The sequence below is a fragment of the Vespula pensylvanica genome, chromosome 1, assembly GCF_014466175.1.
Source record: "Vespula pensylvanica isolate Volc-1 chromosome 1, ASM1446617v1, whole genome shotgun sequence".
Lineage (NCBI taxonomy): Eukaryota > Metazoa > Arthropoda > Insecta > Hymenoptera > Vespidae > Vespula > Vespula pensylvanica.
Genome location: NC_057685.1, coordinates 4168772 through 4196708, shown reverse-complemented (window position 1 = coordinate 4196708; position 27937 = coordinate 4168772). Strand labels below are relative to the sequence as shown.

The 27937-nt window shown below is 28.4% G+C and overlaps 6 protein-coding genes across 13 annotated transcripts in view; 2 read left to right on the top strand and 4 right to left on the bottom strand.

Annotated features, from left to right (window-relative positions):
- Positions 1-37: 37 nt before the first annotated feature.
- On the bottom strand, positions 38-5353 carry LOC122630712 (protein MMS22-like). 2 transcript variants are annotated; one of them, XM_043815507.1, is made up of 20 exons: positions 5147-5352; positions 4828-5063; positions 4610-4741; positions 4392-4545; positions 4144-4329; positions 3960-4073; positions 3676-3885; positions 3312-3559; positions 3126-3226; positions 2855-3030; positions 2604-2762; positions 2297-2540; positions 1997-2225; positions 1812-1908; positions 1531-1725; positions 1266-1439; positions 807-1166; positions 521-723; positions 261-449; positions 38-175 (listed from the first exon to the last, which is right to left on the bottom strand). In XM_043815507.1, exons 2-20 carry the CDS (start codon positions 5040-5042, stop codon positions 121-123), a joined length of 3441 nt encoding a protein of 1146 aa, XP_043671442.1. In that variant the 5' UTR covers positions 5043-5063; positions 5147-5352; the 3' UTR covers positions 38-120. The 2 variants fall into 2 exon arrangements, with proteins under 2 accessions (XP_043671442.1, XP_043671452.1); XM_043815517.1 differs by lacking the exon at positions 3960-4073 and having other exon boundaries at positions 5147-5353.
- LOC122630772 (conserved oligomeric Golgi complex subunit 5) lies at positions 5342-8942 on the top strand. Its single transcript, XM_043815655.1, has 14 exons — positions 5342-5518; positions 5596-5688; positions 5780-5904; positions 5984-6203; positions 6288-6430; positions 6519-6785; positions 6864-6984; positions 7050-7167; positions 7256-7396; positions 7470-7853; positions 7924-8049; positions 8126-8234; positions 8303-8524; positions 8610-8942. Exons 1-14 carry the CDS (start codon positions 5476-5478, stop codon positions 8793-8795), a joined length of 2298 nt encoding a protein of 765 aa, XP_043671590.1. The 5' UTR covers positions 5342-5475; the 3' UTR covers positions 8796-8942.
- On the bottom strand, positions 8058-11451 carry LOC122630840 (ankyrin repeat, SAM and basic leucine zipper domain-containing protein 1-like). Its single transcript, XM_043815815.1, has 9 exons — positions 11032-11451; positions 10707-10845; positions 10467-10589; positions 10284-10404; positions 10097-10202; positions 9859-9993; positions 9459-9802; positions 9172-9394; positions 8058-9098 (listed from the first exon to the last, which is right to left on the bottom strand). The coding sequence occupies exons 1-9, from the start codon at positions 11122-11124 to the stop codon at positions 8970-8972; spliced, it is 1413 nt and encodes a 470-aa protein (XP_043671750.1). The 5' UTR covers positions 11125-11451; the 3' UTR covers positions 8058-8969.
- Positions 11452-11596: 145 nt separating this feature from the next.
- On the bottom strand, positions 11597-16476 carry LOC122630734. Of its 6 annotated transcripts, none has more exons than XM_043815572.1 (11): positions 16374-16420; positions 15837-15924; positions 15489-15758; positions 15201-15407; positions 14558-15115; positions 14290-14459; positions 13332-13410; positions 12906-13232; positions 12326-12831; positions 12010-12227; positions 11597-11925 (listed from the first exon to the last, which is right to left on the bottom strand). In XM_043815572.1, exons 3-11 carry the CDS (start codon positions 15690-15692, stop codon positions 11660-11662), a joined length of 2535 nt encoding a protein of 844 aa, XP_043671507.1. In that variant the 5' UTR covers positions 15693-15758; positions 15837-15924; positions 16374-16420; the 3' UTR covers positions 11597-11659. The 6 variants fall into 6 exon arrangements, with proteins under 6 accessions (XP_043671507.1, XP_043671498.1, XP_043671488.1 ...); XM_043815563.1 differs by lacking the exon at positions 16374-16420 and adding an exon at positions 16289-16368; XM_043815553.1 differs by lacking the exon at positions 16374-16420 and adding an exon at positions 16044-16367.
- Positions 16477-16542: 66 nt separating this feature from the next.
- LOC122630789 (vacuolar protein sorting-associated protein 52 homolog) lies at positions 16543-19609 on the top strand. The gene is made up of 9 exons (XM_043815696.1): positions 16543-17039; positions 17125-17300; positions 17391-17772; positions 17831-18013; positions 18080-18205; positions 18302-18486; positions 18557-18641; positions 18714-18917; positions 19029-19609. The coding sequence occupies exons 1-9, from the start codon at positions 16809-16811 to the stop codon at positions 19452-19454; spliced, it is 1998 nt and encodes a 665-aa protein (XP_043671631.1). The 5' UTR covers positions 16543-16808; the 3' UTR covers positions 19455-19609.
- A 135-nt stretch (positions 19610-19744) lies between these two features.
- LOC122630720 (mucin-5AC) overlaps positions 19745-27937 on the bottom strand; it is a 53777-nt gene continuing 45584 nt past the window's right edge. Inside the window, exons 2-8 of one of the 2 annotated variants that reach the window (XM_043815530.1) lie at positions 22197-23851; positions 21479-22026; positions 21282-21397; positions 21055-21192; positions 20728-20932; positions 20428-20652; positions 19745-20343 (exon numbers count right to left, since the gene is read on the bottom strand). In XM_043815530.1, coding sequence (XP_043671465.1) covers positions 20255-20343; positions 20428-20652; positions 20728-20932; positions 21055-21192; positions 21282-21397; positions 21479-22026; positions 22197-23851 — 2976 coding nt within the window. In that variant the 3' untranslated portion in view covers positions 19745-20254. The remainder of the gene's footprint in view (positions 20344-20427; positions 20653-20727; positions 20933-21054; positions 21193-21281; positions 21398-21478; positions 22027-22196; positions 23852-27937) is intronic. The other variant, XM_043815539.1, reaches the window with a different exon arrangement.

Genomic DNA, 27937 nt, shown 5'->3' with positions numbered 1-27937 from the left:
TAAATTATCTTATGTTTCAAAAACAGAAAGATATTACAATAATCTATCTTTAAAATTGGTACAAAATTTAAATAATTCTAATTGTACTACTTACTATTTATTAATAAATTTTCAATCTGATTATTGCTTATTTTCTATGTTCCGTACGAAATTTTGAAATTGGTTCCAAGTATATCTGAAAAAAATATATTCAATAGAAATATACTGAAATATAAATGTCATATCACAATATAATAAAAAAATATGATTTTAATTTTTACCTTAAAGATGCAGCATTAGGACGTTTATATTTTTCAAGATCGATTATAATAGATTCAATTTGTGGAAGTAAAACTTTTATAACACCAATCTTTAAAGGTGCAATTGAACGCATAAATTCAAACGAAGACTGAGGATATGTTGTAACATACCTCTGTATAATATCAGATAAAATGTTTATCAATTTTTCTCTGTAAATAAAAATGAAATTTAGGATTATTATTTAATATAACTTCGTTATAATTATATAATAAATTTATACCTTATAAAAGCATTCTCTCTATAATAATGATTCGTGAAAATGCTATTCATCAAATCAATAGCATGATTTTTATGTGGATGATGATCATGGACTTTTAAATAAGAGGTAATGACATAAGGTACGCAAATCGTTAAAATTAATTCTGTTATGTTAATTGCATATATTTTACCTCCTTTTAATAAAGTTTTCAAGAGTAATGATATCTACAAATTGAAGAATTGCGAATAATGTAATTAGATAAAATAATTTTATTAATAATCTCTTAAAAATTTTAATATATACATACCAAATAATTATGTTTATGCATGTTATTTTCTGACGATATTGTAAAAAACAATGTCATAAGCATTTCAAAAAGGAGATGTAAAAAATCTGCTTTTGCATCTTGGAAGCACTTCAGTAATGTATCAGACACTTTAAAATTTCCACTACTATCTTCTGTTATTAAAATCGAAATATATTGATCAAATAAGTTTCTAGTTAGTACTTGTAACGAAATATCACTTTTAATGTTCAAAGATTCTAATCCAAGGATTATCATAGAAAATATCCTTTTACACAAGTTCTTGATGTAACATTGAGAAGATTGTTCTGTTGGAAGGGCAATTTTATGTAATAAAACCTTCAACATGCTGTTTGCCTGATTCTATATACAAACAGGATATTCATTTATAATTATATTTATTAATTGGAAAATCACCAAGAATCAATAAAAAATTTTAGTTCTTCAAATATACTTTTATACCTTCACATAAAACATGGGTGAAGAACACATAATTAATGTTCCTACACATCTATAAATCCAAAAAGCAAGCTCCGTTTCTTGAGACTCTTCTGTTATAGACGAGAGTATCCATTTATCTACATTAGTGAAGTATGATCTGTATCTTATATCAAATTGTACTTTTTGTTGCTCATTCTAAGGTATTAGAATATATATATATATATATTACTTTAGTAGTTATAATACGCAACTAATAATATTAATACAGAACTTACAATTAAATTACCTTTAATGATTTTCGTTTTTTCATTGAAGACATTATAAATATTAATATAGCTTCTTTATTATTCTTGAATTCATAAAAATCCTGATTTGTAAGAAAAATCTCTCTAATTTCATTTAATTGAGCTATATAATTTTGTAAAATTTGTATTTCTATCCAATTTTCGTCATATCCCAAAATAGAACATTTTACCCATGCCTAGTATATAAATTAATCTTCAAATATTTAAAATAAATATTATATTTCAGACATAAATATAATATAAAATAAAATTTTATACTAACTTGTATAAGTATAAGATCAAGATTTTTGATCTCTTTCTTTAAATGGTATATGTCTTCTTCTTCTTGAAGTATTAGCATTAAATAATATCGTGTGATTCTAGAAAAAATTTATAAAAATCTAATATTTATTTAAAAAATATGTGCTATTATAATAATTTATATATATAAATAGAAAATAAAATTACCTTATATCTTTTACAATTAAAGATGTCGCAAAATGTTGAAACAAGGATGCTGCAGAATGTTTATATTTTTTTGCTAATCCTGGCTCTTTAAGAGCATTTAATGTAAAAGCAACTGCAAGTCTTGCAAGATTATGATAATGATCACCAATAAGTAATGGATCAAAAACAAGTTGTCGTACTCTACAAGCAACATTACACCACAAGGCATCCAACATTTTAGAAACATGTTCTGTAAGTAAATTTTAATTAATTAATATATATTATAATACAATTAAAACATGATGATATAAAAGAACATACCCAAATTATTATTGAGCATTTTCAAAGAATTGCATTTTTTGAAAATACAGATTAGAATTTTGATTACAGAATGTACTCTATTTTTTGAACATTCTAATAAATAACGATCGATCCATCCACCGATGAATAAATGTTCACTTAAGTCCAATGTTGTGTCAGATGAAAAGATAATGTCTAATATATCAACAAAATTTATCATCATGGAACGGGACGTTTCATCTTTATGACAGCTTATGATATTTACCTATTATAGAAATGAATAAATATAAGTAATGAATATATTATATAAAGTTCGGCTATATATTACCGTTTCTGTAATGTTATTTATTATGTGGGTGAAATTCAACCCAAGTTCGTTGAATAATAATAAGATAACTAATTTTCCTTTCCAAATTAAATTACATTTCCTAGCATTTTCATTATTGAAATTGTGCACAGATGGTAAAAGATCAAGCATTACTGTAGACTATAAAGAATCATAAAATTTTTAATTATTAAAATATCAAAAATATAATATAATAAAAAAATAATAATAATAATAATCTTCATGAAACTTACTACATTTAGAGTATCTGCAGTTACAGCTAAGGTAAGAAACAGTGAAATAAAATTATATAGACCTGTTTCAGAAAATTCTTGGACCTTACTTTTAGAAAATTTGGAATATACACGACCTTTAATTTGATTCCAATATTTTGTATCATTATTATCATAATTTTTTTTTAAGAAAGAACCTACAAAGAATGTATATTTTATATATGTTTTTTATACATAAAATAGATATATATACAATAAAATTATATATATAATTATATTCAATATTTTTTACCTAATAATCTTAAAAACATTCCATAACTAGACTCCTTCACTTGTTCAAAATTGCCATCAATTCTATCCTTAATATGTTTAAATATATCCATGGGAGTTTTTCTATTACAAAAAAAGATTTCTCAGATCTTTAAAGGACAAAATAAATCAAATAATAAGATAATGAAGTTAGAGATCTAAGACTAACTTCTCAAGAGATAAAGTCCAAGGACCAGATGTTTGTAATAAAAAAGGTTGATCTAATCTTTTATGGAAACAATCCCATAAAAGAGAAACAATTGGGATTCGTGATGGCCACCAATCTGTAATTAGGATATGTAATAATGGTATCATTACTTGCAATTCTTCATCTATTTCATCTCTTTCACCATCTTTTCCACCTTTAGAAACATAAGCTTTCAAAATTTTTTCAGCTTGTTCATAGTTAAAACGAATCTGTAAAAAAATTTAATGAATCAAGAAATTATATTAAAGCATTTATTTATAAATACATTATTTGCTTGTATATATTATACATATTTGCAAATTTATGTTAAATTTATATACATTACCCGGGAACAATTTGTATGCAAATATATACCATCATTATTATAACCATATAGAAGAGTAAAATGATATGTGATCCAAATACAAAATAATTCAGGATTCTTACAAGTAAGCAAAGAACATTCTATGCCTTTATACCAATAAATCAAACTGTTCTGATGTTTCTTTTCATCTAGCATAGTATTTATGCAAAAGTTTATATGGTCCCAAAATGACTAAAACCATATATATTAGTATACAATAATTAATAATTAATATGTTATTATTGTGCAATTAAAAAAATATTTACTGTGATCTGCTTTCTATTTGCTAATTCATCAATAAAAATTTGAAGCATAAGCCATAACTCTCGTATACAAGTACAACTGTATGGTGTTTTTTGACGTAAATCTGTTAAAGGAATCTGAAAAAAATATAAATAGTATATATCAATATGACTTTTATAGATTTTTATTTATATAAATTTTTCTTACCCTTTCGAATATTTTACATGAAATATAAATAAGATCACTGATAATTAATCTATAGATATTTTCGATATCATCTATGCCAGCTTCTTCAGAATATTGCCAATATGCATTACGCATATATATTAATGTTATATATAACCATCTTAAATCTAAATGAAGATGGTACAAATGAAATTCTGGTTGTACACACTGAAATAAAACAATGTAACATTAGTATATATCCAAAGAATTTAATTTTTCAAAATAATTACTTTATTCCCCAAGTTAGATGCAGCATAGTGAAATATAGATTCTGGAATATTTCTTAGTCTACTAAGAAACCTTTTTATAGTTGAAAATAATATATCTAAATCTTCTTCAATAGTAGGATTTATAATTCTGAGTTTATAATAATCCCACTTTATACTGTAATAGAAAGAAAAGTTAAAATAACACAATAGAAGAAAATTAATTTAGAAGAAAAATTTACCTGTTCATGTATGTACGCATATATGAAATAAATCGACATATTGCTTTTCTCATAGAAAAAAAATCTATGCAATTAGTTACATTCAAAGTATGACCATAATCTTCGTATCTCTTGAATATCTTTAACTGCATTCTATTATAAAAAATATAATTTTATTATTATAAAATAATGAAAATTAACAAAATATAAATAACAAATATATTGATTTGATATCTTACTCCATGCATTTCACAAAGTGATTAATATTTAATATGACAGTATTTGCAGGTACAATATTGTTGAAAAGTTCTATATCAGCAGCATAGAAAGAATATTCTCTTGATGGAAAAAATACCTTATCCAATTCCCCATTTAACAAAAAACTTGTTTTATTTAATTGCCAATCATTCGAATTTACTTTTCCACAACAATTGAACGTTGTATCTAAATCCATTTTCTTGAAAAGAAATTTTTTCTAAAAGAAATATATCGACGTAAGTACAACAAACGATATGAAGTTTTATTTTAATATATCTTTATAAAATTTGGATAAATTACTTTATATATATATATATCTAAAATATGAATTTTATCTGTACAATTAAAAAAATTTTCACTTCTAATACGATGTTACATTGTTCTTAAAAAAAAAGAAAGCACAGAAATACTTTCATAGTCAGGTTGTAGATTTTGGCGGTATTTGCATCAGCCATATTTACGCGTAATTTGCACATGCGTAAAACTTCTTTCCTCTCCTAGTATTTAACTTTCATCGTATTGTGCTGTCAATTTATTCTACGTGGAAGTTGATGTAAACTTTAACATATACTAAACGAATATATAAAAATTAAAGGAATTTATTAATTTATGTATTATTGTGATTTAAAATGAGTGAAAAAATTTTGACTTTAGAAGTTATAGAAAGTGATGGTGCGTGCCTCAAGTGTTTCGTATTTTGGATTATTTACATTTTTATAACCAAATATATTTATTTATTTATTTTTTAGAATTCTTTAAACAATTCTTGAATGGTGATTTAAAGAATACAGAGATAGATAAAGTATTGTCAGTAGTTCAACAACTAAATAAATTGGGACAAGGTAAAGTGTTTATTTAATTGTTTCATTAAAATAAATTGTCTTTATACATTTTATAACTAAATTTTACTATTCTGATTTTCTTATTTTTTAGCTATTGAAGTTTTACGATCTGAATTACAAAACCAAGTACTTGCAAATTATGAAGACCTATTATCACAAGCAACATGGGTTGAAAAATTAGAAGATGTACTTTCAATAATGCAAACTCATGTACAAGTAAGTAGAAGAATATTAAAATTAATGTAAAACAAGATTTGAAAAGGACATTTTTTGTTAATTGGATATTATTTTCCAGAATTTGTTACTAGCTGTAGAACGTTTACGTGGGAAAATAGTAGAACCATTTAATAGAATTGAAACTCAAGCAATAGTATTGTCACGTCTTCATGAAACATCTGATCTTTTACGAAGAGTAGCAAGAATGCAACATTTATCTAAACGTTTAGGTTCACAAATGACAAATGTTATTCAAGGTCCAGATATAATAAAAGTAGCAAATAATTTACATGAACTTGGTACTTTACATTTCAAATAATTTGCTTTAATTTTCCTAATAAAAATAAATTACATATATTAATTCTATATAAATTTATATACAGAGCAATTAATGTCGGATACAGATTTGAATGGCTTAGATATAATTGCCGATGATCAACAAGCTGTGAAAGCTCATAGAGCAGTTGTGAAAAGAGTAGCTACTCATACATTAACTCAAGGTTTACATGCAATGGATAGAGTTAAGGTATGTAATTTAAAAAAAAAAAAAAAAAAAAAAAAACTATATATTTTTACTTTATAGATTAAGATTGACTGTTATTTGTAATAAATAGGTCAGTACAGCTGTACAGGTATTTCAGAATTTAGGGATTGTAAATGAGGCAATAGAAATAACTATTGAAAATAATTTAGCTAATATCAAGAAAAATACCATAGAATCTTTTGATGTTCTCCTATCTAAAAGTCAAGATATAATAAAAAAAGTAGCTCCAGGTCGTGCCTCAACACCTACGCCAGGAACGTCAGGAAATTTACGTACACGTATTTGGGAAAATCTTGAAAGACTTTTTCAAGATACTTTGTTTTCACAGTGTATACAAGTAAAAGATAATTTAATTAGACCTAACACTATATATATTCATATTCAGTAGTATTGAAGCAAATACTTGTTCATGTAGATTGAATTATTGCAAAAAACATTGTTGGAAAATCATGCAAAAGAATTCAACAACTTATCTGAAACATTTTGGTTGAAAGTTAATCAACTATTGAGTGAAGTACTTATTGCACGTGCACAAGGTAAAGATTTCTCTTGTTTTTTATTTGTATTTAAATAATGTTATAATTATATTAAAATTTTCTAGAATCATCGCTTGTAAAACAGGCCTTGGAAGGAGAATATCCAAAATTTTTGCGACTATTTTTAGACTTAAGTAAACGCTTGAAGGATAGATCACAAAGTTTTGGTACTTATAACATTAAGTATGTAATTGTGAAAATTATTTTAATCTGATAAAATCAAATTTTTCTTTTATAATGTATATGATAAACAATTAATTTTTTTGTATAGCCGTAATGTTTTGTCATCATTTGAAAATGCATACCTTTCTCGTTCTGTATCTCGTCTCTTGGATCCTGTACACACTATGTTCTGTGGGACAAATCTACCAAATCAAGATGAAATTGATAATTTAATTCGCACTGTAACAAAGTATGCAATTATATATAATTTGAATATTATTTTTTATCAATAACTTTACTAATAACTTTGTTCTTATATTTAGTGAACTGAGTGTTTCACTTGTGGATGATTGTTTGTCCATCGTAGTGGCACGTAATGTGAGCAAATCTATACGTTTATTTTGCTTAAAATGTGAACAAGGATTAATAACAGGTGGAGAAGCAAGCCAAGTTATTGATTCACCTACAGCTGGACAACAGACCAATGTCACCCTAGCAAATTTATTACATTATCTTTCTAGTCAAATAAATCGTGTAATTGCCAACTTATCATCTGGTTTACCTGTTGAAGGATCAACAATTATTTCGTCAGCGATCAAGGAATCAGATGTATTAACGAAAAGTATACTTTCACCATTATTAGCTTCCATCAGTGATGCAATCGAAAGTATTATTTTAACAATACATGATGACCCTGATTTTCGAGAGTGAGTTAAAATTATTTTCTCAATGAAAATCGTATATTCAATTAAACTTAAATCTATGCTGTTTTTATAGTGCAAACAGTCCTATTGGAAAAGATGTTTCCTGTTCATTATATATGCGTGAATTACAAGGTTTTATTTTAAGATCTGTAAATACATTCCTTATCCCTTATAAAAATCAAGCAGTCGTTACTGAATGGTAAGAAGTTTTGTTATAATCGTTATAATACAATATACTTTATTTTATTTCCTAACATTGGAATCTAATTTTTAAGTTGTAAGGCTGTAGCTTCTAGATGCATTGAATTATTTATGAGACATGCTTGTTTATTGAGGCCATTAACAGATTTTGGAAGAAAAAAATTAATTATGGATTTCACTCAGGTATATATCATTACAAATATTATTCATATAAAAAGCTTACTACAATAAAAGCATCGATTTATATTCAGATGGAGCATGCTGTATCACCATTATGTGGTGGAGGTCAGTTAAGTTTGTTAGAACAACAACAATATAGGAGATTAAGAGCTTTAAAAGCATTGATATTACAAAAGCCAGAAGATATGGTACAAAAAGTTTTAGAAGATCCATCAGAAAACAGTGTACCACCATCTCTTATCCTTCTACATTTATTTTCTGGTGCACCACCTGAATTATTATCTCCACATCAAGTAAATTATTTAATCATCTCTTTATTAATTTTTAAGATTGAAAAGTAATACGAATCTTAAAAAATGTATATATTTTAATTTATAGAGTGCAGGTTGGTCCATCGGACGATTATCTCAATGGATGGATAGTCATACAGAAGAAAAGGATAGAATAGCTCTCAGTAAAGGATCGTTGGAACGTTATCAGTTAACTATACAACAAAACAATATTCCATCTTTTCATTCTTTGTTTCCGTTAATGACAAAATTAGCTAACTTATACGATCATTAAGTAAAACGAATTGTTTATTAAAATAAGATGTAAATGTGATTAAGATTTTATAAAGAATATGAAATCCATATTTCTACTGTACAAAAAAACTATATACTTTAATAATATGAAGTAAAAAACAAATAAGTATGGATTGCTTCTTCTCTACTTACTGACAGTTCTTTATTTATAAACTCATACTCTAGTTAAATATATTCCACATACTAATAGTATACTCAATATTATAGGTTTAAAATAAAAATTTTTTGCCGTTTTTGAACCGATATGACACGGAGGTTCGTTTAAGGTATTTTGTACGTTCATCTGCAATTTAAACATTAACACATTAATTATTAAAATACCAGGTAAAATACATAAAATTTCCTTTTTTGTTTACCTTCTTTACAAGAGTTTTTACATGCAAAAGTTTTTGTTTCATATTTACAAGTGCCTCTTCAACATTTTTAATTGATCTTAGATATTTAGATATTTGTATATTATTGGCAAACATAATTTCAGGAGAATCATTATTTATATTTTTTTTTATATAATGAAAAGTAGAAGTCATAACTAAAACTTGTTTTGCAATAATACCCATGGATACAATCCCATCATAAAATCTGAAAAAAAGTTTTTTTAATAATAGCTATTATACAATTAAACTATTATAAATGTTAAACATACGTGTAAGAATTAGATGAACTAACAGTCCCTATGGTCTGCATTTTCCATGTTTTACGATGAAATTTATATAAATCTTTTAAAAATCGATCTCTGTGAATACTAATATCCATTTTTAAATTTATGAGATCTTTTTCAGTTAATTGTAAAAATGTTTGAAGCTCCATTCCTTGAAAAAGATTAGTATAATTTCGTAATCCCATTCCATACAAAATATCTGATATATCACACTTAACAACTTGATCTTGATTAGGGGACAATCTATGAAACATATGTTTCCATTCATCCATTCTAGATAATTCATATGTAGTTGATACATCATTTTCGCTGGGTAATAACGATAAGATCTGAAATATTTACTAGATGAATTAATTTTTAAATAAGAAATTACATAATAATATACCTCCTCATATCCCTTTAAATTTGCTATGTCTTTAGCAGTCTCATAATGATTATTTTTAATTGTGACATCAGCTTGATTGTCCAAAAGTAATTTTACTATTTCAACTTCATTGCTTAAGACAGCATACATCAAAGCCTGAAGAAAGTATAAAACATAAAAATATTATTTTGGGTACTTATTTCATATATTGTTATTAGATATGATGATTAATTTCATTTATAATTATTACAAAACTTACAGTATAACCTTCACTATCATAAGCATTAATATTTTTGGTATATTTTATTAGTTCCCTCACAATTTCTATTTTGTTTGTTTTACAAGCATACATTAAAGCTGTTAGCCTATTAAAACATCATAGTCTATTATATTTATATATTTAATATTATTATAATTATTATTAAAAGTTTTAGCATAGTATTTACTTTTGATTATTAGTTGCATCTACATTATTTGATGCTTCAATTAACAGAAATAAACAGCTTAAACAATCTTCTATTTTTCCTTTTGTAGAACTACATAATGCCATTAATGGTGTAAATCCATCTAAATTATATTACAAGAATTAGATTATAGTATATAATACAATAAAAAAAAACATGTAATACCTTTATGTAGATTAGCATTAGCTCCATGTATCAGAAGGCATTCAACAATTTTTACGTTACAAGATGATGCAGCATGTAAAAGTAAAGTCCAACCAGTATTTAAAAAATTATTCACATCATGATCTAAATATATTTAAATAAATAAAATGATTCATTAACTAAAATTAAAAAAGTAAAAAAGAAAAAAAAAATAGAATTTAATTTATAGAATAGAATCATTTAATTTAATATAGTAATTACCATTAAGATACTCTTCAATTATATCTAAGTTTCCTATGTTACATGCATTTAGTACAAGATTTTCTTTGTTTTCTCTCCCTCTATATTTTTTATTTTTATTAACAAATGTTTTGTTGCCCTTAGAATGTAATTTTGTATCCTATATATAAGAACATTTACAATGTAATCATTTATACCAATAAAAAACAATGGCTAAAACAATTGTTTGTTATGTTAATTTTAGTTATACATATAAATATTATAATATTAAAATTTTATGCATATATATATATATATGTGTGTATATATATATATTGAAATTTAAATTAAAACAAATATTTTTCACCTCATTTACATTATGAAGTTTTTTTTTCTCCATTTCTTCGATAGTAATAAAATTAGAAGCTTCTTTAGCTATATCAGTATTCTTATTAGACATTCACTTGTTTTTAGTTTTCCCTATAAGGTGATAATTTCAAAACCAAGTAAAATAAAATACATCGCACGATTCAATGAAATTCAAACAACGTATATGTCTTTTCTCACCTACTATTCAGAAATATTATTCTTTTTTGTTTAACTGATAGCGCCACTTTTGGCGCCTTTGTATTAAACTGATCCGGGAAATTTGAATGAATTTACACGTGCTCATTGTTATTTGATTATTCTTTAATACTCGTTATACATACCGAAAATTTTTTCTATTTATTTCTTCTGATAGAATACAATTGATATCATATGAAAATTAAAAAAATAATAAAATTTTTTTATAATTATTCAACTATTGATTATTTAATTATAAATTCATTTTTGACATTATTTTAATATTTTGTATAAATAAGCAGTCAATTTGAAGATCTACATAGATTTTAAATAATCTTCAAATAATAATATTGAAATATTTTCATCGATTAATTTTAAATAATTAGTTTTTATTGAACATTTTCGTTGATGTTTGCTTAGAGAAACATGTTTTATAATTTTGTTTCATGTTTTACTCTAGCTTTAAAAAGTTGATTTGGTCGTAGAATACCATATAAGTTATTATGATGAGAATTATTAGATATTGCAATATCAGTAGAAGCATCACAATTATTACTAGATAAATCTGTTCCTTCATTATTTTTTAGTGCATATTTCCGTTGCTGAGTTCTATCAGAACTACAATTGTGACCTTCTTTCATAACAACTTGTAATTCAGAATCTGTTTCCTCCTCATTATCTGCACTATCTACATCTCCTAAAAATAATGTAATATGTAACATTGAATACTTATCAGTTAAACAAATATATAAATACAGATAATATATATAAAGCTACTAACCATCAGAACTGTAAGTAGAAGGTAAATAAAATCTAGATGGTTGTATTTTACTAGTACCACCGCATCGTTCTTTATCTCGAAGCATATTAGTGGAGTGATAATATTTAAATTCCCGAGGAAGTGTATAACTTCTAGGTAATGATACTTGACTACCTTCCATATCGCTGATTTCACCTTCTTCACTTTCATCTTTGGAACTTTCTCCTTTTCCATTCCGGCTTTTATATAAATATTTTTAAATATTAATGAAATTTGAGTGATTGTATATTTCTATTACATTAATTTTGATATCAATAATAAAAATTTCATCCATTACCTATGATTAAGATGACCAGGAGGTGTCCAATGAGCACAATGTATGGGAAGACATCTAGGTGCTAATAAAATTTCTGGTACATTTGTTTTTTCTCTTTGCGATACTTTCCATAAACTTGAAGAATGGGAATTAGAATGATATGGCGATACTGGCGGTGGTGGTAATAAACAATGCATTTTAACTGGCGGCCACGATGTTAATGTGACACCTTCATCGCCATCGGATACTAGTGAAGGTGATGTAAATAATATAGTATTTGGAGAAGTATGTAACTTCTTGCTTGGTGGTGGCTGTTGATTTAATACTGATGGAGAAGATGAAAACGTAGACGGAGATGCTGACAAAGGTGGAAATAATTTTCCTTCTTTTATCTCTTCTTGTATAGCTTTCAGCTCACGAAGTTGTTGCTGTTTTTTTTGCCTTAATTTCTCTCGTATTAAATTTACGCTCAAAGAACTACCTGTCTCTGTTTCGATTGTATTTTTTTGTGTATTTGAATCATCACTCTGTTTCAAAATGATGCTTGAATTATTCTTTGTCAAATATAGAAAATATACATTATTTTATATTATAATTTTACCTGCAAGACATTCGAAAACGATGCAGCTTTTTTCCAAAATGGTATTATCTGTTGGTGTCCATTGTTTCCATTAATCCACTGTTTAGTATCTTCACTTGCAGTAGTAGGAGTTACAGTAGATGTAGACTGATCTTGTGGAGGTGGTGGAGGTACAAATGTAGTAGGCTTTTTCTTTTTACGATTTGGATTTACTACCGCTGCATTAGCAAAACGACAATTAAATACACCAGGTATACCACTATTATTCAATTTTACTTTTCTTGTTGCTACATCTTTATCTATTTTTTTTTCCTTTACATAGTCTATATTCCTTTCTTCTGAATTGTCCTACACAATAACGGATTAAAGAAGATCAAAATATCCAAGTTTTATTGAATATTATTACATTATTAATAACAATATTTTAATTTCTAATAAATCACAAACCTGGTTAGACATAATCGCAAGGTTTGAAGTAGTCATTCTACCACCAACTTCATATGTTAATCTTCTTATATGAAAGAATCTGTAAATATACATTAAGTATTTTACACAATTAAAAATAAAGTGTTGATATTGAATTTTTTATCACAATGATCACAATGTGTGATACATGCACATGAACTGCTTCAGACAAAAACACAAAAAATTAAACTTATATACATAAGAAAAAAATATATATATATATCTATTTCTATGAAATGTGTGAAGGTTATTTAAATGACTAATATATGTAAAACAAAAATTATTATATGTATGTACATGCATTATAAATAAAATAATATGGATGGTATTGATAGAAAAATATAAGCCATTTGGATAAGTAAGATCACAATATTTTGATCTGATATATAGATAGATTCAAACAAGTGCAGCAATTAATGATGTGATAAGGATTTTCTATAATTGTATACAGAGCATAAGTATTATAAATTTCCTTATAAGAAAATAAAAAAAAAAAAAAAAAAAAAAAAATAAAAAAAAAATAAAAAAACCCCTTAGACACAATAAACTGAAATAAATAAAAAACAAGACAAAAATAAAACAGAAATAAAGCTAATGATAAACATAACAATGATAAAACAAAGAAGATACAAAATTATTCAACTTTGTCAGTTATGAAACATACATATAAATTGCAAGAATAGTTTTATCACAATTTATAAAATAATAAATACTTTGCTCAAATATTCAGTGTCCTTTGCACATTCAACTTGCACCCATCCAAACCAAGAAAGAGTTATATCTAGAAAAAAGTAAAGAGAGTCTTAAACTCTATAGAAATCATGGAACAAAAACAACTAGATCATGTATTATGTTTCATGATAGAGTTATTTTATCTTATTGTTAGTTCTTTCATCTTATAAAAATAAATTAAAATATATAAAGAATAATAAATGCTTACCTATAGTACAATGCCATAAAGAACATACCACAAAAAAATAATGCTACAAGTGTAAGTACTAAATTTACTGGATTTGGTTGATGGAGATGAAGATCACTTCTATTTATGCCTACAGCCCATACTCCAGTAAGTAAACTGTTTTCCAATAACATTACAGTATAAAATATTACCTATATAAATATTTTTTTTGAAGATAAATACTTTTTATTTCCTTAGATAAAAAACATGTTGTTGAAATTGTACAATATAATTGAATACTTCCACTTACCATTTTTTGGCGATGATTGGTCTCATGTAGATTTACATATGCAAATATATAAACAAATGCCAACATAGAGGCCAGAATACTTTTTCTCATAAGTGGAAGACGCTCACCTACATGGAAGAGCCCATCAGGTGTGAGCAATAACCATGTTAACATAGAAAGCCAATGAAGTGCCATCACAATTAATAGCCATTGTCCACCATAAAGCGATGCATATACAACTAATGCTCCAACACGTGCACTTACAGTTCCAAGGCGCCAAAATAATTGAGCTAATACACCTAACCATGTAAGTACCAAACGTTCTAGATTACGAAGGCGTGCTGCACCTTTACTGAAACTAGCTACCGCCCAACAAACACTCCATAAAGACAGTCCAGCTGACACTGCTGTTAATTTTGTTAACTTTTCACTGTCCTTCACTTCACCACTTTTTATTTTTTCATTTTCTATACCTAAATTGTCATTAATTCCAATAGACAATAAATATAGTTGTAATAGTAACATAGGTGCAGCTTCGCAGAATGCATGTATAAGACGCAATACACACAACTCCCGCACCTGAATAAATTTCAATGTAAACGCAAAACAATTAAACATTATTATATATTGTAATAATTTATAAATTATTATTGGAGATACTTGCCTCATGTTTAACATAAGCTAAATCAACTGGAATAAACAACTTAAAATATCTCCAAAGTACTCCAGCTTGTGTTGTATGAAGTAATAATACACAACCCAAAGTCCAATTACCAGTCTTTTTACATGGGTTTACGTTACAATCCCTGTTTGTATCATTATCTATTAATTTACCTCTTGCACCCCATAAATACCAACGTATGCTAACTATCTATAAACAAATAAAATAATAAATATATGATAATATTACATAATACCTTGTTTTTATTATATTTCTTATTAAATCATATACCTGGCAGGCAAGCAAAGATGTCGTTATAAAAGTAATGCTTAAAGGAAAAACGGTAGGTTGTCCTACCGAATGATGAGCAAGTGCATAAACCATTGCAAAATCAAAAACAATGTCACAAAAATATGATGCAAGGGAAATTATATTAAACAAAACATCACATAGTGGTAAAAATTCGTTTTGTTGTGGTTGCCTATGTTGGGCCATAATGGTTTTGTGACATCCATTTGGATAATTCCTTTATCTTTTCCCGTTTTCATTAACTTATTTTACCTAAAAGATATAATACATGTTTATGATTATATTTTTTAGAAAACATATAAATAATTATTATAATAGATATAACTATACCTAATAAAAATGAAGATACATTGTGTTATAGGTTAGATAGATATCACTTTTTTACTGCTAAGCGTTTGAAGAAATAATTTTCACGTTTCTAAAAATTTGATTTTAATTTTTATTTCATTATTTTATTGATAATAAGCACTACTTTTAATTGAATTAAGAATATTCATTTGTTCTACACAAATAGATAATAAATTTATAAAGACACACCACAGATGCTTTCTTCAAAAATTATACGTCGTATATTTTAGAAATTTTGTAACAAATAATCTACAAATATTTTAACTCGGAGAATACACATCAAAATATTTTTATTTCTTGATATCGATACAATAAGAACTTAACGCTCGTAATTGATATACTGTCAGAATTGACAGTACGTTTTATGAAAGCATCATTAACAATTATAAACGAGACGCTATATAAAAATAGCGATAAATAATTTCATAACCTACCGAGCATAGAAATTATATTTTGTTAATAAAAATGAAAAAGCGCGTCTATGAATCGACGCAAATTTTATAAGCGTTACTAACTCACCGCATTCTTTACGTATTATTGGCGAATAATCAGAAAAATGAAAGTTTAAAGCAAGTTTAAAACTACGTGACTGCGTTGGCGGACCTGACTTGATCGAATGACGTCATAAATTCCTCTAGATCATTCGCGTTCCAATCTTCAACGATGTCACCAAGAATTTGTCATTGACTTTTGTTGACATCGTGGAAGATTGTTGCATAGTTGTTATTTTCTACAATGATTTAGAAAATATTTGTTATATAAAAGAAAATATAACAAATAATAAATGTAAATTGGTTGTTGCCAAATCATCATTATAATCCTGATATAGAGAAAAAATTAATAATTATTTTTATGCATTATTTCACGTTATGATAACATGTATCAATTGATTAGTTGTAAACAAAAAATTGACACGTAGATTTTAACAAACGAAATAAAAGATTTTTTGTCAAAATGTCGGGAGAAACAGATATTGTTGATAGCCAAGTACAGTTACCTCAAGATCTTGGCGATGATGTTGTACAAGAAGTGCTTAAAACTGGTATGGATCTCCGTCAATATTCTGAACAAATTGAGGAAGAATTAAAAGAGGTCGAAAATAAATCTATACAAGATTATATCAAGGAGAGTCAGAATATAGTGAATTTACATAATCAAATTACAGCATGCGATAATATTCTAGAGGTTAAATTTCATATTTTATTGTGGAAACGTTTTTATATATCCTTCAGTCTGTGAAATCTTATTTATTTTTGTGTTACTTTAATAGAAAATGGAATCAATGCTTATGTGTTTCCAAAAAGATCTTGGAAGTATCAGCTCTGAGATTCTTTCATTACAACGAAAGTCTGTTGCTATGAGCCAACAATTATCAAATAGACAATCGATACGGAAACCTTTAAGTCAATTCATCGAAAATATGACTGTTTCAGAAGCTCTTATAATGTAAAAAAATTATATTATTATTATCATCATTATTATTATTATAAATACACTGTTATAATTTCAGGTTATTTTATGATCCTTATTTTTCAGTGGAATTATGGACTGTTCTGTGATGGAAAAAGAATTTTTGACTCAGTTACAGATATTGAATTATAAAATTAATTTTGTGAGAGAACAAAGCTCAAAAGCCAAGTCATGTATAGATGTAAAAGATATATTGGAAAAATTGAAAGTGAAAGCAATGACAAAGATTAGGTCTTATTTGATAGAGCAAATTTATAGGTTTAGAAAACCAATGGCAAATTATCAAATATTACAGAATAATATGTTGAAATATAAGTTTTTCTATGAATTTATTTTAGCAAATGAAGATAATGTAGCATATGAAATTCGTGAAGAATATATAGATACTATGAGTAAAATATATTACTCATACTTTAAAGCATATTCATCTAAATTAATGAAATTACAGGTAAAAAAACCTTAATATATAATAAAATACAATAATAATTTTTGTTTTTTTTTTTCAGTTTGAAGAAAAACCAACTAAAGATGATTTAATGGGAATTGAAGATACAGCAAGACATAGTATATTTCACAAAACTACATTGAAACATAGAGGAACTGTTTTTTCTATAAATACTAGAGATGCAGTTCTTACCACAGAATTAGAAGCTTCAATCATTGTGCCACTTACAGCTTCTAACATTAGGGTTGGTTCTATTTATTCAATGAAATTTTTAATAAATTGCAAAATTTTATTTCTTTTGTATTTTCAGTATCATTATGAAGCTCTTTTTAGAAGTGAACAATATGCAGTTGTTGATAATGCTTGTAGAGAATATTTATTTTTAACAGAATTTTTTAAAGTGTCTGGTAATGAAGCTATGAAAATTTTTAATAAGGTAAATTAATTTTCTGTAAAAAAAAATTCTTATATATCACTGCATACATAATTGACAATTATAAATGTTACTTTATAATAATAATGATTTTTACAGGTTATGGAGAAAACATTAAATCTTATGGCAAAGAATTTGCAATCATTTGTAGACGATTGTTACGATACAATAGCATTATTTTTATGCTTGCATTTGGTAATGCGTTATCAATTAACATGTCATAAAAGAGCAGTTCCAGCATTGGATGAATATTGGGCCAATTTGACAGATATTATACGGCCAAGGTAAAAATTGCAAGTTATTTAAATACAATATTTTATAAAATTAATTTATGTAATTTAATTCTTTTTTTAGATTTGATTTCATTTTTCGACAAAATATTCAAAGTATAAAAAATTGTGATCCATTAAAATTTAGTAAAGAGACTGGGCCACATTATGTAAGTTCGTACAAATAGAGAAATTATTATTTTATCAAAAAAAGGAGATAAATTAAAATAATATCATTTTAGATTACAAGAAGATACGCTGAATTTAGTGCAGCCATGGTCAGTATACTTGAAGGATTTCCTTGTGAAGATACAACTCAATTATTGGCAGAACTTAGAGAAGTTGTTCAATTTTTTTTATTAAGAATGGCAGCTATTTTTTCTAACAGAATTGATCAATTAATTTTTCTTATCAATAATTATGATTTAGTGCTGAGTGTTCTTATGGTAAGAAAAAAAATATTAAAAAATTTTAATATTATATGATAGTAATTTACCATTTCTTAATAAAATAAAAGAAAGAAAAAAAAAAAAATACATATTTTCATTACTTTTTAGGAAAGAACACGAGATAATTCTAAAGAAGCAGAAAGTTTTCGAGAACAGTTAAATGCACGTTCTTCCGAATATGTCGAAGCAGTATTAAATCAATATTTCGGTGGTATCATTCAATTAATTAAGGAATCTGAAAATTTAATTGAGAAAAATCAAGATGAAGATTTGAAAAGACAAGATAGTGAAGCATTGACTCTCGTGCAATTATTTACAAATACGTGGAAATGTTCTTTAAAAGGTATCAATGATGAAATATTGAGATCATTTCCAAATCTAGTAATTGGAAATGCATTAGTTCAACGTGCGATGACTCAATTAGTGCAATATTATAACAGACTTCATAAAATATTACCACCAAACGCACGAGCGCAACTTACCAACATACATCACATAATGATAGAAGTTAAGAAATATAAGACGAATTATTAGATCTGCAAAGAATTCATATACTGATTAGAATATCAGTCATAAATGATCTGTGTGTTGTATTCCATTTGTCGAGTTAATAAGAAATGTGTATACAAATATTTAATGAAAAAGGTTCTGTACATTTATTTATAAAATAATAATCTTATATGAATACACTCTTGTGTGATATATGCACAAACGCGTTACCTCTATTGGTTATATATTTATATAAAATGATATGTATATAATTATATTAATTGCTTTGTAATTATATCAAGTGTCTAAAACACTGGATAATCTGTGATCATGATGAATATTCTTTTTTATAAAAATTAAATTTTTATTATAAAATGAGTCGATACAATTATCGTTTCGCATATTTTCTTATTACTTTTATTTTTATTAAATTAGTAGCTGCCTTTATTGCCTGTTATATATAAAGCATTTTATTCCAATACTTTTTATAAGGCGAAACTGTGATGAATTTCGTTTAGTATGCCCCTGATGATATGCTATATTTTGTACGCACTTGTAGAGATAATGCTCCTGATAATAGATTACATTTTTTACATGCGAGACATCAATGTTAAGAAATGGTCAGAAATGTTTTTAAATCTCGTTTAAAGTTGCTTTCTTTATAGAATAAAATTGAAAAAAACTTATACTCATAAAAGTTCATTAATAACTTCTTTTAAAGAGAATTAGTGAACTATTTTATACATACCATGGTTTACTTTGAATCCTCGTATTTTTTTTTGTATATACAAAACATAAATATTACCGATATTTCCAAATCTTTCAATTGCAATGAGAAGATATATTTACAAGACTCCATCGATGGCGTGTAAAACTCCATTTGTAGCCGGTACGTTATGCGTCACTACATTTACTTCGTTTACTCGTACTCGTCCTGTTATCGAATGATACGAAATAATTTATAACATGCATACATATACTATAATAATATTTTGCTGATATAATATTAAACAGTTACCTCCATTTTTATGAATATGAACTGGTGACTGAACACGCAATGTATCTTTTTGAAGATAATACCTCATACCAGCGGTATATAAGGTAGTAGGTATGATATGTCTTGAAACTACAGCTTTTGCAGCAACTGGACCATCCTCTTCTGTCCAAATAGGCGTTCCATTTTTCGAAGCAGCTGAAGTAAAGGCAGAATCCGTAGGTGCGAAAACCGTAAATGTTTTGGGACCTAAAAAGATTTGTCGTATTGATTGAAAAATTGTAGTGATCAAATAATAAAGATTCAATTGATTCATTGATTTACCTGCAAGCGTAGTGTCTAATCCAGAAGTGTATAACATTTTAAGGAAAGTCGTGAATCTCCTTTCACGATCGGCTTGTAAAGTTTGTACCAAATCACCAACGGGAAGTGGAAACATAACTCTATCAATCGCATGAGCTATACCTTGAGGAATCTCAATATCACGTTTATTCGGTGCCACTTTGGCTCCATTAATAGTAGTTACCTGCTTGCATTGATGTAAAAGAAATATAACGAAAAAAAAAAAAGAATTTATATCTTTAAGTATGTACTACAATGAAATTTCATTTTCAAAAGCATTGTTTGTGTAATGTCAATATTATTAAATACCTTTACGTCATTCCATTCATGATCATGCATTGCATATTCATTTACTCGCAATTGAGTTCCAGCAAGGCTTACACCAGTCATTTCATCTTGCAAAGAATCAATCCTGAATGCTCCAGGTATAACATGATGAAGAAGGAGCTAGAATGATGAAAGCAGATATAATATAGAAAAATAAAAAAATGTTTACTTCGTTATCAATTGCTACTATATTAATTAAGAACTCATACCCCGCTCAATAATCTTGGATTATCACGGAATTTTTGTTCCGCCTTTTCTGGTCCACCAAGTTGCACCAACAATGTTCTAAATGCTTTATCCGTTGGCACGAATATCGTATATGGACCTAAACAAACAATTGAGAAATGCGGTGTGAATATAAGAAAGTATCTGTGAATCATAATGTTTTTATCTACTTTCTATTTACCAGTTTCATTCAACACAGTATCTAATCCAGATTGTCTTAAATATTTGGCTATAGCGAAGAGTCCTTCCTTTCTTAACAATGTTGTAAGACTCTCGTGAACTTGATTTTTATTAACGTGCGATTCAATAGAAGGGATCGTAGTTCTTTCAGTATCATCCTGATAAATAGGATTTTTGTTATGCGTAACGGGTGATCGTGTAGTACTTATAATCGACCTCGGTGTTGGTGAAGTTTCGGAAGGTTGCCTTGGAGTGAAGTGAGAAGAAAAGGACGGTGAGGATGAGAAAGTAGTACTAATCGGGGGTGAATATGTCGTAATGATTTCATTAACGGGTGCCATAGTTGGAACAAAATGACTCTTCGTTCCTATAGACGCTCTTGTTGTCGCTGGTACATTCTGACTTTTCGATTTCAAATTTATGTCTGTTGAACCAACAGTGTTGTAGACGTGGCTGCTTAAACTAGAAGCAGATGTAACATAATTGTCTCCGGTTGAGGCCGAGTTTGAAGATACCGTGACGTAAGGGTAGTACTCTGATGTTGCTTTACTGTAAATGTTTATATAATTTAACTAAGAGAAATATACCAAGATTGATTACGCTGTCCAACAAAAAAGAACTTTTTATCATGTAACACTAATCTGATTACTAGTTGCATTCAATATGCATTGATTAACAGAATTCTTATTGGACAGTGTTATTTATTAATTTTATTATACCTCCCAATGAGTCTAGAAGATGGAGTTGTATATCTGGCTGTAGTGGATTTGGATGTCGTAGGTACAATACTGACAGTTCGCGACGATGGTGATGATATTTTAGTCGATGAAAAATCAGTGATTTCTTCATTGGCTTCCTCTTCAAACGTAGCCTTTGTAGGATTCGAAGAACTCGGCGGTAGTTTCAATTCACCCTTCTTAATCTTTTCCACGATAGATTCTACGTCGGTTCCTTCCTTATCTGTATTACCCTTGACACCCTGAACCTTATAACTACCATCAGGTTGTTCTTCCAACACCACAAACGTTACCTTTTTAGCAGGTAAGTTTTGAATAGGTGCTTTACCTATTTCTTCTAATTTTCCATCACTCTTTTGTCGAATTATTTTAAAATCAGCACCGGGCGGAAGCACACCTTTTGTTAATTCCTCGAATATCACTTTAGGTGGTTTTATGGTAGTCGTAGTGGAAGATAAAATTTGGGTGGACGTACGAAGAGATGTTGAACTATCAGTAGGTACAATGGAGGATAAACCATTGGGAGCGTGTATAACTTGAAGCTTTTTCCCATTTGGAAGAACCAAATCTCTAGTAGTTACGTTTCTAATATCGTCATTTTCAGCTGTTTCGGACAATGCTGATTTTAATTGTTTCAATAATAATTCTCTTTCCAAAGCATCCGAAGATTCAGCGAGTTTGCTTTTCACAGTAGTTTGTCTCGCCGGTGCCTCAGTTTGATAAATAATTTTTATTTCAGGCCTTGGTTTACCTTGTTGTATCGCTTGCCTTCTATGCTCTTCGATAAGAGAAGATAGATTTTCCGGAATAGTGGATGTTTCTTCTTGAATGTTTTCATGATGCTGTTGTTTGATCGTAACGAGTGGTCTTACGGTTGCTGGTATGCTAGTGGTCGTAGAATATTTTTTTTGATGACTAGCTATAGCTTTTAGAAAGAGTTCTGTTTCCGAGGTTGTGATCTTTCTAGCCGCCTGAGACGTTAAAACAATCGGTGCGTTAGTTGTACTAACGAATGGAATCGCTGTTGTCGAAGGTTGAGACGAGGATGATGGGGGTGGAGGTGATGGCGATGAAGTCGTCGAAGTAAGTTGCCGGAGTTGTTGCAATTTCAATAATTCCTGCCTCCTTTTCAATTCCTGTTGCTCTAAGATCAATTGTTGTCTTTGCTTCTGTAATTCTTCCAACTCTCGTTGTTTTTCCAAATAAGTTTGTAACTGAATTGTATGCTGTTCGCTGAAGAGAGGCTGCGACAGATCCTGTTGAAGATTTTGTATATTGTTCGGTAAGTTTTGATATTGATTATTGTACTGTTGTTGAAATTGCTGTTGTTTGTTAGCTTGCTGATAATATTGCCCTTGAGGACCATTAAAACCATTCGAGTTCAATTGTTGAGCGATTTTTTGTTGTTGTTGCTGAATCAATTGCTGTACTTGCTGTTGCTGTTGAAGGAGCTGTTGAATTTGCTGTTGCTTCGTTCTGTCGATCTTATATTTCGCCAAGGACGCATAAGGAGTACTGGACTGTGAACTCTCTTGACCCGGTCGATGAAATCGTTGTTGATGTTGCTGAACATCACTGAGAATCTGTACTTGCTGGGAGGCTGAGAGTCGAGGACGAGAATCGAGAGGAGATGGATTCTGAAATGGAATATTGTCTCGAGTGATGAAACACGCAAGGACAATAGGATTTTATCATGAAAGACATCATTCAATTGTACGTTCCGATCAGATCTAAATCGAAAAAGGTTAACGAGAACGTTTTCGTTAATGACAAATCAGACACTATTCATTAACTTCCGCCGATGCGCAGACCTCTCACTTTCACATAACAAGCCAGCCGTGGTGAGTGCGTACTCGTAAATCCGCTTAAGGTATTCTGGCGCAATCACTCGATGATAGACACTCTACTGATCGGTAGAACTGTGGAATCCATCGGAACGGGATACGAGTCTTATGAGATCTAGTTACGAAGAATGTTACCGATCACCAATAGAGAAGTGTCTACTTTTTCACGCAACTTCTGAGAACAACGTTCGACTATTGCCTACGACTAGAGACTCTCATAATCACTATCTGTATCGAATCAAATACGGTTGATTAATCTTCATGAGATTTTCATCTATCATACGTATAAATTAACGAGATTTATCAAATGCATGTATTTATTACCTATAATTATACACGATAAAAGAAAACACATGCAAAATCATTGCTAACTTTTTTGCTTTTGTTGTATCGCCTTTACAATTAATCGCAATTCATTAGAAGCATGCAACTCTCGATGTCATCGAGAAGAAAGTCAATGATCCATCACTAAATAAATTCGAGGTGCCCTCGATATTTCAGGCAGATCAGCAATTCATTTTCTTCGGGTTAATGCCCAACAGAAATTTCTCTTGAAGTGGCACCAGCAGCCTTCGGAATCGGTGTCTCCTTCACCTTATTGCCCAGAATCGGTAAGAGAAACTTCATCCGGGGGTCATCCGACAGACTAGCACTTTCCGTTTCGCTGTCGTTAACCCTGAAATAGCTGAGGAGTTCCTCCTAAAGAAAGGAATTCGTACCTCGGCGAGGAAGCCTCTCTTCTACACGGAATAATTCAATATGAAAAAAATGACTCAACTTTTTTGTTTAATATTCGACGAAGAATACAAGAGAATCATAAACATTAGAAACTTTCCTCGTCATGGATCATTTGATGTCTTCTCTTTGCTCTTTGCATTTTTATTATACGTTGTCATATATTCTCACGTGACTACAGGTGATTTCATTTTCTAGACAATTAAATAAATTGTATAACTTCTTTTTCTATCTATGGACAATTTTTTAAACATTTGGTTGTTTTCATCAGTAAAGTCGTTATGTATAGGGATGTTACGTTTCGCTATAACATAACTGAATGAATTAATAATATAGATATAACTGATATATAATTGTATATTTCCCCCTACGATTTTACACGTTAAAGCATAAGAAAGGTGAAAGTTATGCTTGATGGAGAATTAACACAAGAGAGCTAACACAAAAATACTGTTTTATAAAGGTCTATCATTTCACTTTCATAAATATTTAAAAGATTACGATCGTTCTTTAAAATTCAACATTTATATTTATTCGTTGGGTTGAAAGTTAGCAGTAAAAAGAATCTCTTGACATTCGACGTTTCTTTGTTAAGATAATATTAACACAATATAATTTAATTCATATTTTTCAACAAAATTTGTCGCAGAAGGATCGTTAAATATTCTTCTTCAATTTGACTTGCCTTTTTAAAAATTCAACGATTAACACACGACTAATCATGAAGTTTAATTACTCGCGTTAGGATAGGTCGAAAAGAAAGTGAGACGATGTAGTAATATCGTCTGACGTTCAAAGTAACGTTGCGCACACATACGTGATGCTCGAGGTAATTTCAAAGATCATACTTCAAAGGTTTTTTCTTTTCTTTTCTACAACTAATCTCATTATTAATTATATATGTCGATTGAAGTTTTTACGAGTGACTTGAAAAATGTAGAAAGTTTTACCTATTTGCCATATTAGACATCATTTAATAATCCGACTTGCTTCAATATAATAACAGATTAAATATAAAAAGACTTTTATACCATAAGAGATTGTATAGTCAACCAGTTCATGAAGATTGGCCCTATGTTGAAAATGTATTTCACCATTTATAATAGTTTCTTGTTACTTCTATTTTGTAACACTTTGACGTATAAATCTTTTCAGGATTAACGTGAAATCAGAATTAACTGTGCTTTATCACGTTACTCAGTGACTGCTAATTATGAAATAAATCAAGTTAGATAATTTATTAGATAACTTTTATACCGTTTCAAAATTATCCAGGAATATTAAAAAATAAAAAAGAAGAAGAATTAAAAAAAAAGGAAAAATTAATAAAAAAAGAAAAACAAAAGAATTAGAATCGAAGTAACTGCTACACTTTTGTTTACCGACCTTGAAAATAATTATAACCGATGTTACATCGTGTAGGAGAGAATGACATAATAACAATTCACTCAAAATAATATACTTAATAACTTTTTTTTTAGATTTCATCCGACCCTGGGCAAAGTTGTTCGCAACGAAGGTTTCTGGAGAAAGTGAGAGAGCACGTAGCATCCTTCACCTTCACCCATTGTACCGCTTATTCGCCTTGGTTCTCGCCCGGTGTTACTGCACGGAGAGAAGCAGAGATATTCAGTAAGTTATTTTTTCTCTCCCTTTCTCTCTCTCTCTTTTTATTCTTTTTTTTTATTTTTAGAGAACCGATCACGAAGATATGTATTTTACATTATTTCCTAGCGGACTTTTATACGCAGCTTTCTACCACGATTTTTGAGGACAATTTAGAAAGTCCGTTTTATCATTGCTTGTCTCTCTTAATCTAACGTACTCTTTCTTATTTCAGTATATACTTCTAAGGAAAAAATAAATAAATAAAGAGAAAGAGAAATTATCTAATTGACTAATTAGTTTAAAAATTTGCATTGCCGCGCATTAAGACTAAAATGGTAGGATTGGACTCGACAGAGATTCGACGATTATCCGAAGTTTTCTAAATTCTAATTTTATTCTGGATACGCTCTGAATGAGATCAAATAAAATCATTAGAAGTAGAAATAAAATAAATGCAATAGAATCTAACGTTAAATGGGAAAACAAAACAAGGAAAATTTGTTTCCACGTTTTCATTTGAACTCTATATGGCGAATAGTACGAAGACACGAAGACGATTTCTACTAACGCATGCTTTACTACGTTTATTACGAAACGGCGCTAAGTATCCCTACCTATTCCCATAATTAAGGTCGATCGAAATCGTGCTGCTACCTGGCAACGACGCTACTACTGCTTCTTTTCTTTATATTTTTCTTTCATCTTTTTTATACCAAAGCTTGTTCTATCGTTACGTGAGCTTTATTACATATAGCGTTTTTATTTTCAACTTATTACGTTTCCCTTACGGTAACAAGTTTTAACAAGTTCTAAGAACGAAGAAAGTCGAGTAGCTTTTACTTGAATATATACATATATGTGATTAGCAAGCATGTTCATGCTATCTGCTTCAGTCTTTTTTCGTATGGCATTATTTAATAAATAGAAAAAAAGAAAAAAAAAAAGAACAGTTATACTGTGTCGTGTAATGATGTCTATAAGCTTGTAAATGATGTAAGATATTCGTAACAAGAGTAATGAAAGCTAACTTTCAAAGTAGTTTGTATGGAAATTCAGAAATTCTTGAAAACAGTGTAGGAAGCCATTTGTTATGGATATTAGATGGTATTAGATGGTACAACGTACGCTTCTGTTAAACATCCAGGAAGAAGAGAGAAGAGCGGAAGTTGTATCGATTGGATGGTCTTGATACTTCCGTTGACTTACACGGAATACACCTCACATCAGGCATGTTAACTCTTATCTCCCTCTGTTTTTCTTTTTTCTTTATTAGAGAGTGAAAGGAAATGGTAATTTAGTGTGTACACGATTTAAATACGTATTACATCAAACATTGCTCCGTTTCGGATATTAAACAAGATTATTATAATAATACAGGAACCAAAATATTGTCATATTGTCAAGATGATTTTGAAAATCAATTACTCTTTTTCGACTTAGCTCTGTTTAATTGTATTTACGTAAAACCTCAGTTTATAAGTTTTACGATCTGAAAATATCAGCCTCTGAAAAATCTTGAAAAAGAGAATTTGATTT

Bases quoted from the DNA above. Each gene is read 5' to 3' on its own strand.
- LOC122630712 (XM_043815507.1), bottom strand. From the start codon at position 5,042: ATGGATTTAGATACAACGTTCAATTGTTGTGGAAAAGTAAATTCGAAT. The intron at 1,909-1,996 runs GTAATTTTATTT...AATTTTTTCTAG, and splicing joins TTAATTGTAAAAGATATAAG to AATCACACGATATTATTTAA. The intron at 724-806 runs GTATGTATATAT...TTCAATTTGTAG, and splicing joins TGCATAAACATAATTATTTG to ATATCATTACTCTTGAAAAC.
- LOC122630772 (XM_043815655.1), top strand. From the start codon at position 5,476: ATGAGTGAAAAAATTTTGACTTTAGAAGTTATAGAAAGTGATG. The intron at 5,689-5,779 runs GTAAAGTGTTTA...CTTATTTTTTAG, and splicing joins ACTAAATAAATTGGGACAAG to CTATTGAAGTTTTACGATCT. The intron at 6,431-6,518 runs GTATGTAATTTA...TGTAATAAATAG, and splicing joins ATGCAATGGATAGAGTTAAG to GTCAGTACAGCTGTACAGGT.
- LOC122630840 (XM_043815815.1), bottom strand. From the start codon at position 11,124: ATGTCTAATAAGAATACTGATATAGCTAAAGAAGCTTCTAATTTTATT. The intron at 10,405-10,466 runs GTATTACATGTT...AATATAATTTAG, and splicing joins TAATGCTAATCTACATAAAG to ATGGATTTACACCATTAATG. The intron at 9,803-9,858 runs GTATATTATTAT...TAAATATTTCAG, and splicing joins ATTTAAAGGGATATGAGGAG to ATCTTATCGTTATTACCCAG.
- LOC122630734 (XM_043815583.1), bottom strand. From the start codon at position 15,692: ATGGCCCAACATAGGCAACCACAACAAAACGAATTTTTACCACTATGT. The intron at 14,460-14,557 runs GTAAGTGGAAGT...ATATTTATATAG, and splicing joins CCAATCATCGCCAAAAAATG to GTAATATTTTATACTGTAAT. The intron at 13,233-13,331 runs GTTTGTGATTTA...GTTATTGTGTAG, and splicing joins TTGCGATTATGTCTAACCAG to GACAATTCAGAAGAAAGGAA.
- LOC122630789 (XM_043815696.1), top strand. From the start codon at position 16,809: ATGTCGGGAGAAACAGATATTGTTGATAGCCAAGTACAGTTACCTCAA. The intron at 17,040-17,124 runs GTTAAATTTCAT...TTACTTTAATAG, and splicing joins CATGCGATAATATTCTAGAG to AAAATGGAATCAATGCTTAT. The intron at 18,206-18,301 runs GTAAATTAATTT...TGATTTTTACAG, and splicing joins CTATGAAAATTTTTAATAAG to GTTATGGAGAAAACATTAAA.